General features: G+C 40.6%; 5 protein-coding genes across 5 annotated transcripts in view; 3 read left to right on the forward strand and 2 right to left on the reverse strand.

Annotated features, from left to right (window-relative positions):
* The window catches only part of ripor2 (RHO family interacting cell polarization regulator 2), a gene marked incomplete at its 5' end in the record, with an annotated part of 67,759 nt that extends 61,788 nt beyond the window's left edge, over positions 1-5,971 (forward strand). Inside the window, 8 exons of the mRNA XM_083899488.1 lie at positions 713-875; positions 1,010-1,142; positions 2,074-2,235; positions 2,345-2,518; positions 3,444-3,646; positions 3,739-3,822; positions 4,212-4,302; positions 5,674-5,971. Of these exons, the coding sequence (XP_083755614.1) occupies positions 713-875; positions 1,010-1,142; positions 2,074-2,235; positions 2,345-2,518; positions 3,444-3,646; positions 3,739-3,822; positions 4,212-4,302; positions 5,674-5,774 (1,111 nt within the window). The 3' untranslated portion in view covers positions 5,775-5,971. The remainder of the gene's footprint in view (positions 1-712; positions 876-1,009; positions 1,143-2,073; positions 2,236-2,344; positions 2,519-3,443; positions 3,647-3,738; positions 3,823-4,211; positions 4,303-5,673) is intronic.
* A 3,057-nt stretch (positions 5,972-9,028) lies between these two features.
* gmnn (geminin DNA replication inhibitor) lies at positions 9,029-11,152 on the reverse strand. Its single transcript, XM_083899902.1, has 6 exons — positions 11,081-11,152; positions 10,261-10,362; positions 9,986-10,139; positions 9,817-9,899; positions 9,444-9,554; positions 9,029-9,264 (listed from the first exon to the last, which is right to left on the reverse strand). The coding sequence occupies exons 1-6, from the start codon at positions 11,135-11,137 to the stop codon at positions 9,100-9,102; spliced, it is 672 nt and encodes a 223-aa protein (XP_083756028.1). The 5' UTR covers positions 11,138-11,152; the 3' UTR covers positions 9,029-9,099.
* Positions 11,153-11,711: 559 nt separating this feature from the next.
* On the forward strand, positions 11,712-15,551 carry cUnh6orf62 (chromosome Un C6orf62 homolog). Its single transcript, XM_083900291.1, has 5 exons — positions 11,712-13,310; positions 13,420-13,596; positions 13,682-13,807; positions 13,995-14,129; positions 14,236-15,551. Exons 1-5 carry the CDS (start codon positions 13,182-13,184, stop codon positions 14,359-14,361), a joined length of 693 nt encoding a protein of 230 aa, XP_083756417.1. The 5' UTR covers positions 11,712-13,181; the 3' UTR covers positions 14,362-15,551.
* Positions 15,552-15,594: 43 nt separating this feature from the next.
* Positions 15,595-17,519, reverse strand: acot13 (acyl-CoA thioesterase 13). Its single transcript, XM_083900292.1, has 3 exons — positions 17,380-17,519; positions 16,654-16,838; positions 15,595-16,202 (listed from the first exon to the last, which is right to left on the reverse strand). The coding sequence occupies exons 1-3, from the start codon at positions 17,461-17,463 to the stop codon at positions 16,043-16,045; spliced, it is 429 nt and encodes a 142-aa protein (XP_083756418.1). The 5' UTR covers positions 17,464-17,519; the 3' UTR covers positions 15,595-16,042.
* A 283-nt stretch (positions 17,520-17,802) lies between these two features.
* tdp2b (tyrosyl-DNA phosphodiesterase 2b) lies at positions 17,803-20,480 on the forward strand. Its single transcript, XM_083899324.1, has 7 exons — positions 17,803-18,023; positions 18,441-18,565; positions 18,957-19,106; positions 19,271-19,362; positions 19,621-19,739; positions 19,828-19,998; positions 20,107-20,480. The coding sequence occupies exons 1-7, from the start codon at positions 17,877-17,879 to the stop codon at positions 20,386-20,388; spliced, it is 1,086 nt and encodes a 361-aa protein (XP_083755450.1). The 5' UTR covers positions 17,803-17,876; the 3' UTR covers positions 20,389-20,480.
* The last annotated feature ends 229 nt before the right edge of the window (positions 20,481-20,709 follow it).

Genomic DNA, 20,709 nt, shown 5'->3' on the forward strand with positions numbered 1-20,709 from the left:
TGAGTTTTGGAAGCTTTGATTGGGTCCATGGGTGTCTTTCTGATACGTTGATAGAAAAAAGAATATACAGTTTTTTTTTGTTTTTTTTTTTTATTTAATTATATATTATTTTGTGCCTGTTCATTCATTTATTTGAATGTTATTGCCGTTCCACTTAAAGGTGCATTATGTAATAAATCTAAAGCAACTCGCCATAAAATCCTCCTAATGTCACAGAGACTCAGGAATAATGTTCATATAACAAACTGAACTCACCAACAACAACAGTACAGACAAAATATTTGCATTAAAAAAAATATTTTGCAGACTGTAAATCATGTTTATGTTTTGAAATCATGTTTTGGCATGTGGCGCCACCTACCGCCGTCTATCAATCATTGCAGTCAGCTCGGCAGCTGAGACTCTACATTCAAGCTGAGAATTTGAATGTAGTAACTGTTTTTGGCCACATTCTTACATATGGCACCTTTAAAGTTTCAGCAACATTTCTGTGGACTGAACATATTTTAATACAGTCCTGATAGCAAAACTGTTAGACAGCAACGTTGTGAATCACAGTCTGTTACTGACTTACTAAAAAAACACCTACATCGTCTTTATTTAGTCACGTAGCTGCAAAGCTCACTGAACATATTTCTAAAAACACTGTATAGCAGCACCTGCTTAAATAAATAAATCTCTCAGTAGTTTACTAATGGTGTTCACCTCTTAGGGTCCAGCATCCAGAAGCTAGAGGACACCTGAGCGAAGCCCTGACAGAAGACACCGGCGTAGGCAACAGCGTGGCTGGAAGCCCACTGCCACTAACGACTGGGAACGAGAACCTGGACGTGGCCATCGTCATCCACCTGCAGTACTGTAATCACCTCATACAGGTACAGCTCCTTATGACATCGATTTAGATTTTAATTTCTATGTGAATTCCTAGTGACATTTCAGTTAAATAAAGACATGCATCTTTCAAACAGCACTGACATTGTGATTTTTTTATTTTTGTTTTTTTTGACAGCTGTTGACGAATGGGCCAAGCGTGTGGCAGCGTTGCAGTGTGCTCCTCAAACTGTCCACACAGACTCAGTTGTTAGAAGAGTTAGCGGAGATCAGTGCGGACAGACTGGGAACGATTACATCTGCTACTGACGGTAGGTCCAGACCATAGACCACACAGAAAATGGATATACACTAACGCTTAAAAAGTTTGGGCTCACCTATATAATTTGTTTGTGTTTTCCATTGAAAGTCACACTTTTATTCATTAAAAGATTTGCACAATGAATAGAAAATATAGTCAAGACATTGATAAGATGAGAAATAATGATTTTTATTCAAACAAAACATCATTGCACAAGGGTTTTCTAATCATCCAATAGTCTTTTGACGTGATTAGCAAACACAATGTACAATTAGAACACTGGAGAGATGGTTGCTGGAAATGTGCCTCTATACACCTATGTACATATTCTATTAAAAACTAGACGTTTGCAGCTAGATTAGTCGTTTACCACATTAACAATGTATAAAGTGTATTTGTGATTCATTTAATGTTATATTCTTTGAAAAAAGTGATTTTCCTTCAAAAATAAGGACATTTCTAAGTGACCCCAAACTTCTGGACAGTAGTGTAGTAGGTTTTGTCCCTGAAGGCAACGTGCAAGTAACAACAGAAGAGTTGTGACCAGGGCTGATGGAGAAGAGCTTACGTTCTACTTAATTTATAACATCAATAAACCTTTTCCTGAATAATTAATGGTCTCATTAGCAGAGTTTGGGTCTCATTCAATAGCAAATTATGTTTATTTTGAATATGAGAGGAAAACGGATGATAAAAGCACAGCACAATTGAGTTGACAATAGTGTGATTGACGGCTGATATCATTCCAAAAGTGCCTAGTTGCAGGTAGCATCGATCAAATCACAAGGCTTCAACGGGAGTTGATAATGTTTTCCGGGTGATGTCATTTTGCACTTTAGAGCAGAGCGCATGAATAAAACATAACCATGCACATGAGACCATGGTTTGTGTGTTTTGAAATGTCTGACCTTGCTGTTCTCTCTCTCCCTCCCTCTTCTCAGTTCTCCCGGGCCTCGCCGAGCGCCCACAGCTGATGACTCTGTGGTCAGAGTGCAGCGGGTCTGCAGGACTTTTCCACACCACACTGGACAGAGTGTTCAAACACATGCACCGGCGCTACACGGCAGTGCTGCAGGAGAGGCAACCACACAGCGCTGACACAGGTTGACTCATCTCTCTCGTTTGCCCGTGGGGAAGTTAGATCACTGCAGCTGCTGAGAATGTGCTGTGGCACGAGAAAAGATTAAAAACATGTTTCCGTCTTCTCTGCAGTGATTGGAGTTGTCGTGGGCGAGATGGTGGACAGGAGCGACCTGGTGATGTCACACAGTCCTCCCGCCTCTGCGTTGTCCCAGGATGTCCTCACTGTGTTTCAGTTCCACAGCTATATCATACAACATGAGGTCCAGGACATGGAGACACACCTGCTGCACCTGGCCAGAGAGGGTAAATCATGAATTTACCCTCTGTCTGTCCTGCTCTACAATCCATCATATGTCTTAACTTGTGTGACCATAGACTGTATTTAAAAATGGGCATACCTTTTTGGTAGTCTAGAAAGTAGGATGGAAATAGCAGTTAGCCACCAGGGGGCGACACTAAGCTGGCTGCAAAAAATTAACTCTGTTTGAATGGAAGTCTTCTTCTCACTTGATTTAAAGTAAAGTCAGTAAACACTTTTTTGAGAATGTAATGGTCTCATTCGCTAGTTTCAGGTCTTCTTCAACAGCAACTGATGTCAATTTTGTAATCTATGTTTCCATTTAGAGCAAAATGGATGATAAAGTACTGCACATATGATTGGGCATCAGTGTGATTGACAGCTGGTATTGTCACAAGAGGTGCCTGGACATCTGTGAATCTACACTACTGTTCAAAAGTGTGGGGTCACCTATGCAATTTTTGTTGTGTTTTCCATTGAAACTCACACTTTTATTCATCAAAAGAGTTGCAAAATTAATAGAAAATATAGTCAAGACTGACAAAATGAGGAATAATGATTTTTAATCAAACAAAACATAATTGCACAAGGGTTTTCAAAGGTTTTCTAATCATCCAATAGCCTTCTAACGCCATTAGCAAACACAATGTACCATTAGAACACTGGAAATGGGCCTCTATACACCTACGTACATATTCCATTAAAAACCAGACGTTTGCAGCTAGAATAGTCGTTTACCACATTAACAATGTATAAAGTGTATTTCTGATTCATTTAATGTAATATTCATAGGAAAAAAAGTGATTTTCCTTCAAAAATAAAGACATTTCTGGAGTTTTAGAGAGAAAGAGACTAGAAGATTATGTCAAATCTATGATGAATACGCTCTACTTTCCATGGTGTGACTTTTTGTTTCTCATTTCCTTTCAGAGGTGTTTGCTGAGACTCTATACAGTGGGGATTATTCTCGGTGTTTAGCGGAAATGGAGGCGGTGCCTTTGTCATCACTGTGGCCTAAAAACAGCACCCTCAGGGCGCTGGCCTCCCTGCTCACTGCAGCCAACCCTCAGGTCAACAAGGCGGCGGCCGATTACCTCTCTGCGGGAGCGTCACGCAGCCACTTCAGGAGCAGGGTGAGTAGTGCTAAAGAGAGGCGGTGAGTGGGTGTGTCATTCATACCTGTGACGGATGTTGTGTGTCATGTGCGATTGTTTGTGGGTTACAGGCTGTGGAGTGCTACACGCAGGCACTGTCAGAGGCTGGAGGTCTGAGCCAGAGGGCAGCGTGTTCAGCTCTCAGCTGTCTGCAGGTCAGTTTGTGTGTGTGTGTGTGTTTGTGTGTGTGTGTGTGTGTGTGTGTGTGTGTGTGTGTGTGTGTGTGTGTGTGTATCCATCACTGAAGACACTTCAAGAAGGAAACACAGAGACTAACAATTTAAGGGTCATCAAAGCTTCAAGTCCAGTTGTATTGTTTAATTTATTGAAATAGTATTTTTATGGTAACACACATTTGTCCATTGTTGTCACGAAGCCATTGGGGATTACGAAAGAATACATAGTAACTATTACTTCCCTGTTATTCCCTATTATTTGCTATTTTTTGCGATGTCATGCAGTAGTGCTGCTACACACATGCAATAAAACATGAGGGGAACATCTTGATGGGGACCATTCACTGACCTTTTCTTTCTGTCTACAGGCGGTGGAGAGCATCAGGGCCGTGGTAGCGCTGTGCGATGCAGCCGATGAGGAGCTTCGCCATGTCGCCATAGAAACCCTGCTCACATTTGGTGAGTGACAAATAAATAACACAGTGAGCAGTGACGCCACGTCGTACCTTCAAAATAAAAATAAAACAGATGTACACACACACACACAAGTGTAGCTTGCTATTTGAGACCTGAAACTAGAAACTGAAACTATGTTCACTCCTCAGGAAAAATGTTCACGGATGAAATGAGAAATTCCTTTATAAAGAACTTGTTTTTACACCACATCCATTTTGCGTACATAGTCTATTATTGCAATACAACTTAAATGATGTTCTTGTGCACACAGTTTCTTCAGCCGTCTGTTTTCTCAAAGAGTATATATATATATATATATATATATATATAAATACTTTATGTAAACCTTACATGTTTAAAAATGGTAATCCCAAATGAAAACATTGCAGGGGTGTGGTTGCCAGATTCTCAGAAAATACAGAAATAAGATGCTGCATTTATATCTGGTGTAACACTGTGTTCATGCACAAACACATCCGCATACTGTACATAACCGCCTTATATGTATATTTTTTCTAAACATCTAGCAACAAAGTGTATGAGAGAGAGAGTTAGCTAACTTCCCATTTTCCTCTCCACTTTCAAACTAGGCACGGCACGATACCACTTTTCTGTGTCCGATACAGATACCGATATCACCAACTACAATATACAGCGATATCAGTCTGCTACAGTCATTTTATACCTTTTAAACTATGAACCCATGAACATTTGTGCTGTATCCGTTTCATTTCAAATTCTACCAATTCTTCTCCCATAAGGAAGAAAGAAAATGCCCACAGCTTGACTCAGCTAAACGCTGATTTTTATTCACATTTTTACAATCTGTGTGGTAAAGCATGTGAGATAGAGGATTTTTGGATTGTATTGGATTTGACATTTTGATCTGTCCAATATCCAATCCAGTGATTTCGACCAGTTTTAGTATTAGTACTAGTATACAAGTGTCATATCGGCTCATCTCTATTTCGCACACGTCTTTATTTTCCCCTGCACAACTCTCATTATGGTTCTCCTCTGGTTGAGACATTTCTGAGGCATTTTAGGTGCAGTGTTGTTTAGTATTCAGGATGCTAGCACTATTATTATTATTATTAGTATTATTATTATTATTATTATTATTATCAGTAAACCCAGTATTTGACATGTTTCCTGAATCTCTGGTGACACATTATGGTCACTTTATACCTTAATATGTTACGGTTATTTTATATATACAGCATGTTTCAGAGTCAAACAGTAAAATGATTATGCTGACTTTATTATGATGGATGTATTAAATACTTACTTTTACTACTACTCTTATTATAGATAGATGGATGGATGGATGCTTGGAGATTCAATGTTGATGGACGAGGCTTGTGTTTGTTAAAGGTGAGGAGGGCCGCCTGGCGTACGAGCAGCTGGACAGAGCGCCGGGGGAGATGATCCGTCTGGGCACGCGGCGAGGAAACGCCGTCACCACGGCCTTCTGAGCCAGTGAAGATAATGCACTCCACCTGAGCCTGTGACCTCTGAGGACAACACTGCCGCACTGCACACCTCACAGGGCCGTTTGGTTACTGATCACTTCACTGATCTGCTCATTGGAACAGACCTTAAAATATCTCAACCCTCCAACTGCCTCCTGTAAAGGAACTAACCTGCAAACAAACTGTCTTAACCACCCAGAACACAACCTGTACCCCTCCTGTATGCACCTTGGTCCACTTTCACACACCCACCCTTCCCCCCCACCCCCTCTGCTTTCTGAGCCACACACTGGTCACGTTGAGTTTGACACGAAGCCACTTAAAGCTGCAAAAGACTGGAGAACAAGCGATGCATCCTCACCCTTCACATAAACTCTCACTTCACCGATTTACCTTCCACGTGCGTCCTCACTATGTACTAATTATGCTCTTTGTGTTATCACATGTTTAAGTTGGTGGTGTTGGGAAATGTTTTTTGGCGCTTTCATAAGATTTGCACTCGTGTAAAAAAAAAAAATATGCATGTAAATATGGCATATTTTACACAGCGGGTGTTGTATGTACGGTTTTACTCAAAATGTATTTTTAAGTTGTGATTTCAGGTACGTTCCATTTTGAGTTTCAGGGATTCTTGTGTGGTTGAAAGTGTGCTGTGTGGCAGTGGAGAGTGGCGTTGTGGTAACGTGGTGAAAGAGCACTTTGCAGTTTTGAACGGATTTAGACCTCAGTTGAGAAGAAGTAAAAAAAAAAAAAAGAAAAGCAGCTCAGAGGGTGAATTTTAAGCTCTGAGCGCTCTCGTATTTGCAGCTGAACAAGTGCAATTTTTTTCTGTACATAGCTGACACCAGAAGACAAGTCAGCCTTTTGACCATTTGAGCCTTGATGTAGTCGAGCAGGCTGGTTCCACATTACTCTATTTTGTAAACGTATTTTTCCTACCAGGTAAGGAGCCAGTCAGAGGGCAATAAAGTCAGTTGAAGAGCATGTGACTGTACAGAGAGACGCGGCCTCTGGACAGAGTTGGCTGTAGGTTGTAGCCTTAGTCGTGGCTATCTGCACATGTATGCAGTATGTGAGTAGGAAATCCACTTTTTCTATGAGAAAGTGCAGGATGAAGTGTTGTTTGGTACGTCGTGGGTCGTCTTTGTTTCGACGCGACTCAAACTTTTGTCATTGTAACTGTACTACTGAGTCAAAAGTGAGGCGGTAAAAAAAAACCCACATTTGCTCTCACCTATTTATTATTTACTCCTTGTGATTCTAATATGCTTTACTGTTCTAGAGTTTTGTAAATATGTTTGACTTTTGTCCAGGATTTGAAATAGTTATGTTTAAACAAAGGCCTCCGTGTTATTACCATGCAACTGATCTCATGCTTAACTTAAATTTGAATATTATTTTGAAACGAATTGTATTATATTAATAGTTATTATTTTTTTGAGAAGATTTAGATTTGTTCATAATCTAATAGGGTTATACATTTATTTTCCCATGAAAGGTCCCAAAAGCAACGGGACAAAATATATAGGAAGGTTTTCTTTATTAGATTTAATGTAACCAAAGGAAGAATTGATTTTAAAGTTGTCATCAATAATTCATCTCGTAGAATGTATTTTCAATACAACACTGCCATTTTGGCGAGAATGCTGGGACATAAATGTTACGAAGCACAAGAATCCACAAATCCAGCGAAATTTGGCTCTAATTGCACAGCTCAAAAGCCATATTAATTAAAAACAAGTGGTAATATTTCTATGAAATGTATTTTTTTTTCTTTTGTATTATCTGTAAATGTGTGAAGGTGTTACTAAATTTTGTTTTTCTATACATTTTACAAAATGCAGTCCATGTTTTGAGTACAGTTGCAGTATTTTGGTCTTGTATCAAATTCACCCACTCAGTGTATTTTTTTTTTTTATTCTTACAAACATGCAGTTGACCAGTGTTATAGGTTGATGTTTCGATTTCTAATCACCACAAAGTACAAGTTGGCAAAAATTTGCATGTTTATAGTTTATGTATCAAAACCGGTTAATTATAACTTGATATTTTTGCTAAAACTGAACTTGATCACGTCCGTGGTCAACAGCTTCAGTACTCTGTTGCGTACTACTCTTCATCGTGGTTAGTCTCACTTCTTCTGCTCAAGTTGCAATAAAATTTTATTTTTTCATAATTTAAACAATAGCCTGTCTTTAATGGGACGAGCAGATGTTCATATTTAACATGACAATCCCAGCTGATGTAGGGCGAAAGGCAGTGTACAACCTGGCTAGATTTCCAGTCGATCACACTGCCGCAGAGACAAACCACCATCCACAATTAAGTCCAATTTGCCTAATCCCCAAAATCTGCAGGTTTTTGGACTGTGGGGGGGGAACTGGACAAAGCCCATGCACATATGGGGAGAATGTGCAAACTCCTTGCAGAAAGGCCCTTGTTCTGACAGAGTGATAAACCAAGGTCTTTTTGCTAGTGGCAAAGGCAAGAGTGCGAACCACTACACCAACCTTGAGCTTCTAATGGGGATGGTTACACAGATTTAGATTTTGTCTGCAGCTGTTTCGAACAGACACTTTTTTTCCCCTCAGCAAATTTCAGTTTGAATTGATAGCATGTACAATGGCTCCAGTATAATCAAATCCTATAAAAAATGTCCATTAAAATAAAGTCTAGCACCTCGGTGCAATTTTTTGCTCGATACACATCAGCAGATCCAAAACTATGACTGAGAAATACTTCAACACCCAGGACACACTTACTGAAAAACTTAAGTGACAAGATTGTATCTTAAGAGTTTATTTTACACAAGTTTTATGTACAGGGCGGTGCTGCTATATTGCACACATTTACAGTGTAAACCAAGACACAGGCCACATCTGATAGTGTAGCACACTCTCCAAAAGAGCCAAAATTTAACCACAAAGAAAAGCACAGGCATTACTGTAGGTGGTTCTGCCATCAACACATCACGGATATGAAAACGTACAGAATTAATGTATTGGTGAGACAAATGGAAAATTTATTAGAGTAATTGGGACTTTTGTTGATCTAAATGAATGATCAAATTTTTTTTTTTTACCTCAACAGTTAAACAAATAGTTTGTGCTTTACAGGCGGGCCAAAGGGTCTTCTTTTAAAAATAATAATTAAAAAAACATATCTAAAAACCCTGATAAAACAGTTCCCGTCTGTTCAAGGCTTAAAAGTTTACACACCGAACACAAAATATTGTCAAAAACAGTCAACTGGTCCTGCTATGTTCGCTCTAGGTCAAATCTGATGACCTGTATTCAGACAATGTCCCTTGACCCGAGAGAGGCATCAGTTAATCCTGCTCTTCTGAGGCCTTTTCTTCCTCCTCTTCACTCGTGTAATCACAATATTCATCTTCGCTTTGGTCTTCAACTTCATCGTCGTCGTCTTCCTCGTCCACGTCAAGGGCAATGTCTTTTAGCTCCTCTAGATTGTCTGGGCACTTTCCCGTCAGCCTCTTAAAAAAAACAGAGCAAATGAACATAGTCAGCACAAGTTCACCTTTATCTGAACATGTAACGGCAATTGTGTACACAAGCTCATTTCAAAGTGTGCATTCACCACTATAAAGATATACTTAATTAGTTGCTGGGATACACGCACAAAAAAATAATAATTCTGGGCATTTGTGCTTACCTCAATCATGTCAGCCATGTACTGTACGTGTTGTGCCAGCTCTTGTAGCTCCTCGTTGTCACTCTTTAGTTGCGTTATTTGTTCATCTTTGGTCTCGATGTCTTTGTGCAACTGATTTAAGAAAACAGAAAAAGAAATTGAGGCATAGATGATGCAGACAAAATGACAATTGAAAACTAGGGTTTAAAACAAAAAAACAAAAAAAACCTTCAGTGTAATTCATGTCAAAGTTAAACTGATCTGAAATTAGTTGCAGAGTTACTTCAAATGGTGGTGTCAGCTGGATTTGATCCAACTAAGGTCAAACTAAAGGGGTCGTGGGAACAGCTGAACCGAGAGCTAAACATTAGCTGCCTCTCAGTGATTAACTCACCTTCTCGTTCTCCTGTAGAACATTGTACAAGGCCTTCCGACGCTCCTCAGCTACCTCTTTCCAGTAGGTGGAAGGTGGCATTTCTATAAACAGCAGAGATTAAAGCTCAATATAAATAAATTTTTGACCCAAGCATTTTTTGACCAGACTCACAGATTATGAAGCCTACCTTTGACCATAAGCTCATATGCTTCAGTGGACAGGCCATCTGTCTCGCACTGAGATTCTTCCGTTTGAGTGGACTTCACTTCTACCTTCACCCTCTTTGGACCTCTAGTTTGTTCTCCACTCCACTGTTTCCGCTTGGGAATTACTTTTCCTGCCTAGAAAGCAAAAGGGTTTTAATGTTAATAAATATGGACCACTTGTTCCCTCAATGGAACCATTTCACATTGAATGCAATTATGGACATTGACATCCAAATCCAATTGACAAAGTACATACCTGAGCCGACCTGCCCATATCATTGGTGGCAGCCGAGGCCTGGAGGACCTGCAGGGTTTGCCTGGGGGCTCCCACTGCCTTTTGAGGCAGTGCAAAAAAACTCTGAAAGAAACAAATTGAAGTTGGTGTTAAAATACAATTACATTTGTAAAACAGAGCAATACCCTAATCCCTCTCCAAATGACACTAGACACTCAAAACAGAGTCCCATGGGAAAATACCAAGCGCTGTGTTCTCATTTTCACGGTGCATTGTTTACCTAGTTACACCATCACCATGGGCATTAGAGAAGAGGCTCGACAACACTGCTGCCATGAGAGACAGACCCACAGGTGTGGGAACAGGGGCAGGGCCCAGAGTTTTCCCCAACAACAACCCCGTGGGAAAGTTTCAAGCAAGCAAGATCACGCAGTCATTGAGCAGAATCTGTTAATGTTTGTAAGGGTGATCTATTGGTGAGTGCAAGCTGACACCAGACAATGGCTTTTAACTACATTCAGCCACGTACCAAAGTGAAGAGCAGCACACTGCTTAAACTAATGTAATAGTACTTTTGCTACATTGCACTGCAGTCATGTGACACTCGACTGCTCAAATGCACAGGTGATGCCAATAGTGTTCAATTGTTTCAAATTAGGAATGACATAGGCTAGGTTAACTTCACTGTAGATATTGTGTATAGTTCGGCCACAACTGCCACTTTATTAGGTACACATGTTCAACCATTTATAGACACATTTGGGCGTGTGAACATGTTCAAGGAGACTTGCTGAAGCCAAACTTGAACACCAAAATGGAAATGGGGTGATTAATTTCTTACCTTGATGTTCTCATTTGACTTCTGCTGGCTGTGCTTTAGTTTCCCACCGACACTCATTTTCTTTCAGGAGATCTGTGGGACAATTAAGGCCATGACGTCAGAACACACGGAGTGAAGAATGAAGGATGTTTTGTTCTGAAATACGTGGTTATTCCGAGGCCTACTACGAGTGTTATATTACACGCTATATCAAGTGACTGTTTTAGGCTCAACACAACCTACAAATGTTTGTAGAGGAACAATATGACGTAAATTTCATTCTACGTTTGAGAAAATTGCGACACAAACGGCCAACAAAACCGAGTCAGTAACCACTTAAAACAAGTCCGTTTTTGAATAAATTCCGCTTATGCTAGCACGTCGTCGGCTTCTGTCGCCATTTCTTAGAGTGGTACATGTTAAGGTATTTAAATTAAGGCAACAATACAAAAAAATAGATGAACTTACGTGAGGCGACACACGAAAACGTTGACTGATTAGTTTCCTGTGGATCTCGCGCCAGGAGCTTAAATACGCCCATACAGTCACGTGACAAAGACGTCACTCTTGATAAAGTTTTTTTTTCCAGGCTGTTTTTTCTCTCTTGAGTGGTCACGTGTCTACACGTCACGCGTAACATCTTTGTAGCTGACTGTGCAGCCATTTTGGGGAGGCTGTGGGCCGACGAGTTTGTATGTGTGCTATTATTACCTGCTCTAAGACACACAAAGAACCCAAACGGAAAAAAACGTTGGACGACACGCCGTGAAATATGGGTACACCAGGAGACAGACGACGCCATTTGTTGACTGAAAGAATGGAGAATTTCAGCTTGATTGTCGATTTATCTTGACATGGCATGCAGCAGCTGGGCGAGTCGAAGGCTGTGACGACTGAAAAAAAGAAGAGAGAGAGAGAACAAGCGAAACTTCAGACGTGGGAAGGGGGCGATTGTGTCTAGCTAACATTTATTTCGCCATTTAGTGTGTTATTGCTGGGTTGGCTACTCGATTCCCGAGCTGATTTTATCTCGATGAAGTTGTTGACGAGACACGACTGACTCTAATCTAAAATGCTGAGCACACGCAAAACCAGTTAGCTCGTGAGCGCTGCAGTTCTCCGGACTCTTATAGCACTGGCTGTCACGCTGAACCGAGAGAGATGTAAACGCGTGGAAAGATGACTGTACGCTAGCTAGCCGACCACACATAGGCCTCAATTAAGCCAGTCAGACAGAAGATAAGATGTAGCTTAGCTCGTCGGTCCACTACTAGTTAGTGTCGGAAGTGAAAGCCTAGATTAGCTTGCTAGCTAGCTCGCCTTAGCTAGTGTGCTAAAAATACGCCCACATCATGAGCACCAGCAGTGGCAGCACCACAGGCCGTGGGCCTAGCGAGTGGCAGTAAAAGTCAAGGAAATGTCAAGTTACTTTCGCAGTAGTCTTCGATGTTACCCGGTGCCAACACCTGCTGGCATCTGTATTTACCTGCCATGTTCGTCTGTGTCCCCTATCCGCCTGTAACACGCACATAACGAGGTCTCGGCAGAGAAACAAACAACGACAGCTATGGATGAGAGACTTTGAAATGACCCACATAATATAAAAGTTGTGTGCTCGCTAGTCTCTGTAGTAGTCCTCAAATTCACGAGCAAAATATATCGTCAGTATGGGTTTTTATAGTATCAGCCGTCTCTGTTGATTTCATAAACTTTGTTTTTCCAAAGGAGGAATTTGTCAAATTTGCGTTGCAGTTTTGTTTAAATCTCTGTTGTCATCCATCTTAGATGGCAGGTTGGAAAAAAAAGCTAATCTGGCTTAAAGTTATGTCTTAAAACATGGATGTCTGATCATATAATTAGGCAATTTAGTCTTAGCTTGTCGATCATTCCCCTCCTCAACACTGCCGTTCTCTAAAAGTTTAAAATGACATAGTCTTGTTTTTAATTTGTTGACCTTTTCAGTTGGTAGGTAGTGGGTATTTCACAGATCAAACCTAGAGTTGTTTGTTGAGTTGTTTCCGCTAAGGGTAGCTAACTCCATCTTTTTATCTGACTTAAAAATACAAGCATAGAGAGTGTAGCCACAATATTCTACACTAGATAAGATCATCAGAATCTAACCATGGGGGACCCAACCTCACGAAGAAATCAAACAAGAAATCGACTTCGAGCTCAACTTCGAAAGAAAAGGGAATCTTTGGCTGATCAGTTTGACTTCAAGATATATATAGCCTTCGTTTTCAAGGAAAAGGTTTGTAAACCAAAAAAAAAAAAAAATCATACACCATATCCTCGTACGTATGACACATGCTAAGTTTCTAATCTGACATGGTCTTTGCTTCTGCCTTTTGTCACTACAGAAAAAGAAGTCTGCACTCTTTGAAGTAGATGAAGTGGTGCCAGTGATGACCAACAACTATGAAGAAAACATCCTGCGAGGTGTGCGGGATTCCGGCTACTCTCTTGAGAGTTCGATTGAACTCATGCAAAAAGACGTTGTGCAACTGCACGCTCCCAGATACCAGTCAATGAGAAGGGTAAGACTGAACCAGCTGAAGATGAGAAACTTGAGAGAAAGCATCTGGTTGTATTAATACATTCTCCTTCTCTCTCATTTTATAGGATGTGATAGGCTGCACACAGCAGATGGACTTTATCCTTTGGCCACGCAATGACATTGAGAAGATTGTCTGTCTGCTGTTCTCCAGATGGAAGGGGGCCGACGACGAACCCTTTAGGCCTGTTCAGGTCAGAGCAAAGTCAATACTCAAATGTCTGAAGATTTTATTTCTAGTTCTTGAGTAACAGTCATTATGTGATTCTATGATTTTTGTTTAGACTTCACGCTCCATTGTGTGTCTTACAAATCATATTTCATATTTTCAATATTGAAAGATAAATCCAATTTGGTACCTGTTTTGTTTTTTTATTGCAGGCCAAGTTTGAATTTCATCATGGAGATTATGAGAAGCAGTGCGTGCATGCTTTGGGTCGTAAAGACAAGGCTGGAATGGTCATGAACAACCCAACTCAGTCTGTATTTCTCTTCATGGATAGACAGCACTTACAGGTGAGCCAGTCCATTTAAATTAAACTGTAACCGCTTTGAAAACCTAAAACCTTGGGTGGCTTTCAGACATCACACTGTAACCATTCTCTATCCACGTCCTCTGCAGACGCCTAAAACCAAGGCCACAGTTTTCAAGTTGTGCAGCCTCTGCCTGTACTTGCCTCAGGACCAGCTGACCTGCTGGGGTGTGGGAGACATCGAGGATCACCTCCGCCCATACATGCCTGATTAGGGCGTTCTGCTCCAACCAGCCACATAGGGAAAAGCCCCTCCCCTTTCCTCCTGCCTAAGCCTTTGGAAGCAAATTGATGTACTCATCTCCATCTTTTTCCCTTTAAAAGATTTGAACTTGTGCTTGGATCTTTCCTTTTCCCCTTTTTGTTGCCTACTCATTCTCCCCTCCCTGGCCTGTGGCTGATTCAGTTGCATCCTCTTTTCCTCCCTCACACTCCAAATGCCCCTCCCCCTTCTCTACCACCATTTTGTTGGTTGCCCTTTTATTGTTTTTCCCTCCCTGTTTATTCCCTCATCCATTTTTATTTGAACCTGCACGAACATTGATTTTGAGTGGTTGGTTGTTCTATTGGAGGCTCACTGTCAACAGCACCGGTCATTGAAGGAACTCTATGTTGCATCAAAACAGGAACAAACACCCAGGTCTTCACGGTGGTTCTCAGATGGACGTGTTTTTAGATCCTTGTTGTCATAAGAAAGGATTGTTAAAGCTTGTTTGTAATGTCATTGGGGTTGGTATAACAACTTTACAATCTTTTGACCAAGGACAGGTGAATAGGTGTTAAAACACCTGTGTACACAAAGATAACAAGATGAACAATATTTGTCAAATCATATGGTGTAGGAATTGCTTCTTATAATCTGCCTTAGTTTTTTTTTGTTTTATTTGGGACTTGAAAGATGTTTTTGGTATCATTTGCTTTCCTCTAAAAAACATGCTAGGCAGGCCTTCACTAATATGGCAAGTGACTTAAAAGGCATTGTTCATAAAGTTGAGACATGTTGGTTAGATGTTGAAGGTCATTGTCACCTTTCAAGCTGTTCATGCACTATTCAAGCTACTGAAATCCGATGTACATTTATTTGGGATGTGGGTTGGTGATACTCTGAAATGTGTAATAGTTAATGTTTAACATAACCTAACAAAATTTGCTAAAAGATAATGGGTTTTAGTTCAATTTGACCTAGTAACATTTAAATTATTTCCTGCCATGCTCACCAAATTAAAATTGGAGTCTACAGGCTTGCTTGTTAAAGAATAAGTACTTGGTACATATAATTTTGCTCATTGATTCAGTGTGTTCAGTTCAAAGATTATAAGGTGTGTAACATTTGTTTTTTTCTGTTTGATTTTCAAATCAATTCTGCTGAGCATATCCCAATACAGTGCAAATTCTGAAAGCATAACTCTTTGTCCATCCGTTTTATTGCATGTGCATAAATCATTGATACCGTGAGGCCAGGACTGACACTGAGGGTATGAAAAAACGTTCATTTGTAACTGTTGATAACATGTATAACAATTAACAATACAGGTCATTCAGTAACCAGCAGGAAAATCACTTTTGGGTTGAGTCAACCGCCTCTGTTGTGTTATTACACTCGGGGCCTGATTTACTAAGATCCCAAATAGAGAGTGCTAAATTGCATGCGCAAGCTTAAAGATTGCGCCTGCAGCTGGTTTGCGTTTTGCAGGTGACCTACTTACATACTTGACCTACTGTTAGTAGATCAGCATCAATGCAAATGTGCGTGTGCAATCCAGTTTTTGTATGACTTTGCATGCGCAACGCTTTAGTAAATCAGGCCCTCAGTGTGTTCAGCTATTTACAGACAGACTGGCTTATATATTAATTTTCATAAACAAATGTTATTACGAGGCACAGATAAGAATCAGTTTAGCTGCTGCCGAGGTGCTTGGTGTGTCTTCCTTGAGCAATGATCTTCCCAGTGGCCTTGTTGGTGAGGTCTACAGTGGCGAACGCCAATGTCCGCCCTTGCTTTAGGACCTGAGCTGTAATTAGTACATCCTCTCCGATCTTGGCAGCATTCGTATATCTGCAAAACAGTTAAAAAAAGAAAAATCTCAGTCATTCATACAGGTTACTGGGGTCATAATCGTCTAAGAAAATCTTGACAATGTTACTTCCAACTACGGAGACGTTAAATCCCATTTGCACTTCCAGATAGTGTAAATTTGATCATTCTGTAGCACAGAAAACAAACCTCCAAGAGTGTGAAGCGGATTTAGAATAGCATTTGTAAATATGAATATATTTGAGAGACTTTTGTATTTTCCAGTAGGAACTAATACTTGTGATTCAATAAATAAAGTGGCTTTTGTAGGAAGAGGTTGCTGAAGTTAGGCATCAATTAATGCTACTTTCACAGTTGATTATATTTACACTAGGTATGAAATGCGAACAAAACTATTAATTTTCAAACTGGTGAGTTAAAAAAAAAGAAAAAGTTATTCAATCAATAATATTATTGAAGTTGATGGACTCACGTGATGTTCATGTCCACACTAACCCCCGGTGCTCCTCTATCACTGTACATGATCGCCATCGTGGAGATCATATCGACCAGAGTGGCTGTCAGGCCGCCGTGCAGCGTCCCTCCACGGTTAGTGTGCTCCTCCTCTACCCGCATCTCACACACCACCTTCCCTGGACTGGCAGATACAACGTCCACCTGAGGAAAACACACAGAGTGTGTAGCTATGTGTTTGTTTGTTTGTTTGTTTGTTTGTGTGTGTGTAACTTTAACGAAAGTTAGCGGCTAACTTTGAAAGCACGGTATGTGTCATCATGTACCGGTCTGAAAATGTCACATAATGCTTAGCTGCCCTGATTGATTTGATTGACGTCTCACGCCACACCTCCGATTTGTCACGCTGAAGTACACATCACGGTTTAAAGCGGTTCAAAATAAATCTGACGGCTTAGTTTATTTGTGTTCTAATCTGTTAAGCCCCAAAATATTCTTCAAATATTTGTGGACGGCCTTCAGTCGGGAAGGTCCTAAGATCGATTTCAGATGATGTCATCATCGTTTACCTTTTTATTGTATACAGCATTATGAGTATTAAGCATTATTAATACGTAAAGCATTAATAAGCTTGGAATGTATAAAATATTACTATAGCCATACATTTGCCCCGCATGCCGCGATGTCTCACTCCAAGGTTTTCTCAAAAGTTAGCAGCCCTGCATAATGTGTAAAAAACATTTACCTTGCTCAGCACTCTGTCGAAGCCTGGAGCGTTTGTCATTGTTCTCATTATTTGTTTTATCGAATTTAAAGTCAGCGAAGCCATATTTAATTATAACTATCGCGACCAATGTCAACTCTCTTTTGGTTTAGGTGACATAGGAAATCAGAGCGTCTGTTAATGCATCCGGGTGAAACGCCCTGTTGATTCAACCTTCCGAGTGAAACTCTGTCCATGTCACACTGTTCAAAGTCACGGATATTTGAAATGAACCTGATGCTAGCTTATCTATATAATGCTACAATGTTTGTGGTCTTAGAGATTAATAACAGCACAACGATAAAATAACGTGTCGATAATTATTATTGTTATACAAGTTCCTCTTTGCTGCGCTGACCGGAAGCCTTGCGATGTTACACTGGGGGGTGTAACGTAAACATGGAATGACGTTTGAATTTGATTTTAACTTGTGCGTTTTGTATGTGTACATTCGTCATTAAGACGTGTGTACAGACAGCATGGCCTCCCCACCGGGGTCAGACAAACCGTCAGTGTCTAATGTGGAAGAAAACAGAACTCGTCTCTGCGATGAGTTTGCTGCGATAGCGGGAACGGACACCGCTGTGGCTCAATGCTTCCTGGCTGAAAACGAATGGAAGATGGAGGTACAGCAACTCCCGACATCAACACGGACGTCTACAACTGGTGGTCGCTACCAGCACATTTTGATTAAATCCAACACAGCTCCATGTACATTTTAACAGATTTCCAAAGGCTTGCTTCAAACACTAACTGAAAAGGGTTAACGACTCCCAACATCCCTTAGCATGCTAATGCTAAACTGTTTTCTTCCACCAAAACAATTCACAGAATCAATTGATACTCATGTCTTCTTATGTCAGTCCCAACAGCAGAGGGAGAACATGTTTTCAGAACTGTGTACTTAAAATGGGCATGAATTGAAATGAAAGCAATAAACCCATAATCATATCTCTCACACTCCAGTCACATGGTTGCAGGTTCATTGCAGTAAATTTCCACACAGTTTTCCCTGATGTTCTTTCCTTTCACTTGTCTTTCAGAAAGCGTTGAACTCTTTCTTTGAGACAGACATGGAGAGAGTATTTGAAGGGGAGGATTTTCCAGAGGGAAACGCAAGTCCTAAAACCAAGAAGCCGAAGGTTGATGAGAAACCTGCAAGAGACTGGTGAGAATACTGTTTTCTAGAGCTGCACCTAACGATTATTTTCGCAATCGATTAATCTGTCAATTCTGTTCTCGATTCATCCTTGTGGAGCAAAGAAGCGAAGAAAATATTCACATTTAAGAAGCTAAAACAATCAGAAATCTTGTTTTATTAGTGAATATTTCGATTAATTGTCTTCTGATTTCCATGGGCTGTTTTTTACAGCAGACATTTTGATATATGGCATATTTTTCAAGGATAAACACAGGACATTAATTAACTTAAATAAACATCTTTGACCATTTTTTATACTTCTACGTTCTGGGACATGTTGAAATGTTTCTCTCCTCACATTCCTGTTTTTGTTAGTGTCCATATGTTTCTGAATGAACTGCCTCTGACATCTTCACAGCATTGATTTGACTGGAGACAGCCCTGCTACCTCACGCAAACCCTCGGAGGAAGATGACGGTAAACTGTCGGTGATTTCCTGGAACGTGGACGGACTTGATACAGTCAACCTTGTAGAGCGTGCCAGAGGCCTGTGTTCCTACTTAGTCTTGTGAGCTGGAATTTCTTCTTTACTAGTCAGTATTTTTAAATTGTAGAAGGATAGTAGTCAAATGGTTTTGATTAAGGTTTGAGTAAGTAAAACATAATAATAACACAGGGAAACAGAGGGGAAAGCAGACAGTATGTGAAAAGTGAGTCTTCCTTTTAATGCAGATACACACCAGATGTGGTTCTCCTACAGGAGCTCATTCCACCCTATGTCCAGTATTTGAAGAAACGGGCTGTCAGCTATCTGATCATTGAAGGTATGGCTTCATTTTATGTGGGACAAGTACACAGAGTTGCCATATACAGAACATGTCTTTCCAAATCTCATATGTGTGCCCTACAGTAGTGCACAATATGACCAAGTGTAATATCAAAATAAAAAGTGAGTTAAACTGTGCTCTGCTGCATTGTTCGCAATATCTGTCATGCTTATTTTTACCATGTAATACTATACAGTACATTGTATAAACTGTGGGGAAACTTAATTTTAAGCTGTCTTTACTGGTGTTGACCAGGTGGTGAAGAGGGTTACTTCACTGGGATGATGCTAAAGCGGTCACGAGTCAAACTGGTGGAGAGCGAGATCGTCGCGTACCCCACCACACAAATGATGAGGAATCTGCTTATAGCTCAAGTTTGTGCGCTTTTCATTTACTCGAATCGTTGAGTTCAGTTCGACCATAAATGCGTGTAAACGTCATGTCTCTGTCCTTGAATGTCAGGTGGATTTCAAAGGCCAGAAACTGTGTCTCATGACTTCCCACTTCGAGAGCTGTAAGGGTCACGCAGAGGAGCGGATGAAGCAGTTGCGAGTGTTGATGCAGAGGATGAGGGAGGCGCCCGATGCTGTCACCGTCCTGTTTGGAGGGGACACAAATCTGAGGGACACCGAGGTTTGTCATTTGTCCTCCGGTCACATGTAATCGGATCAGTTGGGTGCGCTCCACACATGTAAGCCGAGTGTTTCCCTGTAGTAATACTTGATTTGCTCTTCACGTCAGGTGGCCAAGGTGGGCCTGCCGTCCAGTGTCTGTGATGTATGGGAGCAACTGGGCAAACAGGAGCACTGCCGCTACACATGGGACACCAAAGCCAACAACAACAAGAGCGCTCCATATGTCAGCCGCTGCCGCTTTGATCGGGTTTATTTCCGCCCGGCAACAAAGGATGGAGTCCCTCACATGGCCCCTGACCACATGGCCCTGGTGGGTCAGGAGAAGCTGGACTGTGGACGCTACACTAGTGATCACTGGGGAATCTACTGTAGCTTTGCTGCAGGTTAATCACGCTACAAACGCTAGTGAGTGGTTTTCTTTTAAGATCAACAGGTCCGTTTTGGGTTTTTTATTTTGCTGACCATTTGCCACTTTGTCCATGTCCTTTGAAAGAAAATGAAATAAAGTCATGCGAGAATAGTTGCCTGTAAATTGTGTATTTAATTTGACAACATGGTCTGATGTCTTTTTTTTTTTTTACCTTAGTTTATGAACAAAAGAATGTATGTTATTGATAAATTTAGAGTTGCTGGATTTTGAATTTGATTCCAAAAGTTATATATATTTACTTACTTATAAGTTAAGTATATATATATATAGTCACAGTGT

Source organism: Microchirus variegatus, assembly GCF_963457635.1.
Source record: "Microchirus variegatus genome assembly, chromosome: 13".
NCBI classification, from domain to species: Eukaryota; Metazoa; Chordata; class Actinopteri; order Pleuronectiformes; family Soleidae; genus Microchirus; species Microchirus variegatus.

Bases quoted from the DNA above. Each gene is read 5' to 3' on its own strand.
- gmnn (XM_083899902.1), bottom strand. From the start codon at position 11,137: ATGAGTGTCGGTGGGAAACTAAAGCACAGCCAGCAGAAGTCAAATGAG. The intron at 10,140-10,260 runs GTATGTACTTTG...TTTGCTTTCTAG, and splicing joins ATATGGGCAGGTCGGCTCAG to GCAGGAAAAGTAATTCCCAA. The intron at 9,265-9,443 runs GTAAGCACAAAT...GTTTTTTTTAAG, and splicing joins ACATGGCTGACATGATTGAG to AGGCTGACGGGAAAGTGCCC.
- cUnh6orf62 (XM_083900291.1), top strand. From the start codon at position 13,182: ATGGGGGACCCAACCTCACGAAGAAATCAAACAAGAAATCGACTTCGA. The intron at 13,597-13,681 runs GTAAGACTGAAC...CTCATTTTATAG, and splicing joins GATACCAGTCAATGAGAAGG to GATGTGATAGGCTGCACACA. The intron at 13,808-13,994 runs GTCAGAGCAAAG...TTTTTATTGCAG, and splicing joins AACCCTTTAGGCCTGTTCAG to GCCAAGTTTGAATTTCATCA.
- acot13 (XM_083900292.1), bottom strand. From the start codon at position 17,463: ATGGCTTCGCTGACTTTAAATTCGATAAAACAAATAATGAGAACAATG. The intron at 16,839-17,379 runs GTAAATGTTTTT...TGTTTTCCTCAG, and splicing joins TCGACAGAGTGCTGAGCAAG to GTGGACGTTGTATCTGCCAG. The intron at 16,203-16,653 runs GTGAGTCCATCA...ACTGTTTTGCAG, and splicing joins AGTGTGGACATGAACATCAC to ATATACGAATGCTGCCAAGA.
- tdp2b (XM_083899324.1), top strand. From the start codon at position 17,877: ATGGCCTCCCCACCGGGGTCAGACAAACCGTCAGTGTCTAATGTGGAA. The intron at 19,363-19,620 runs GTATGGCTTCAT...GGTGTTGACCAG, and splicing joins CAGCTATCTGATCATTGAAG to GTGGTGAAGAGGGTTACTTC. The intron at 19,999-20,106 runs GTTTGTCATTTG...TCTTCACGTCAG, and splicing joins CAAATCTGAGGGACACCGAG to GTGGCCAAGGTGGGCCTGCC.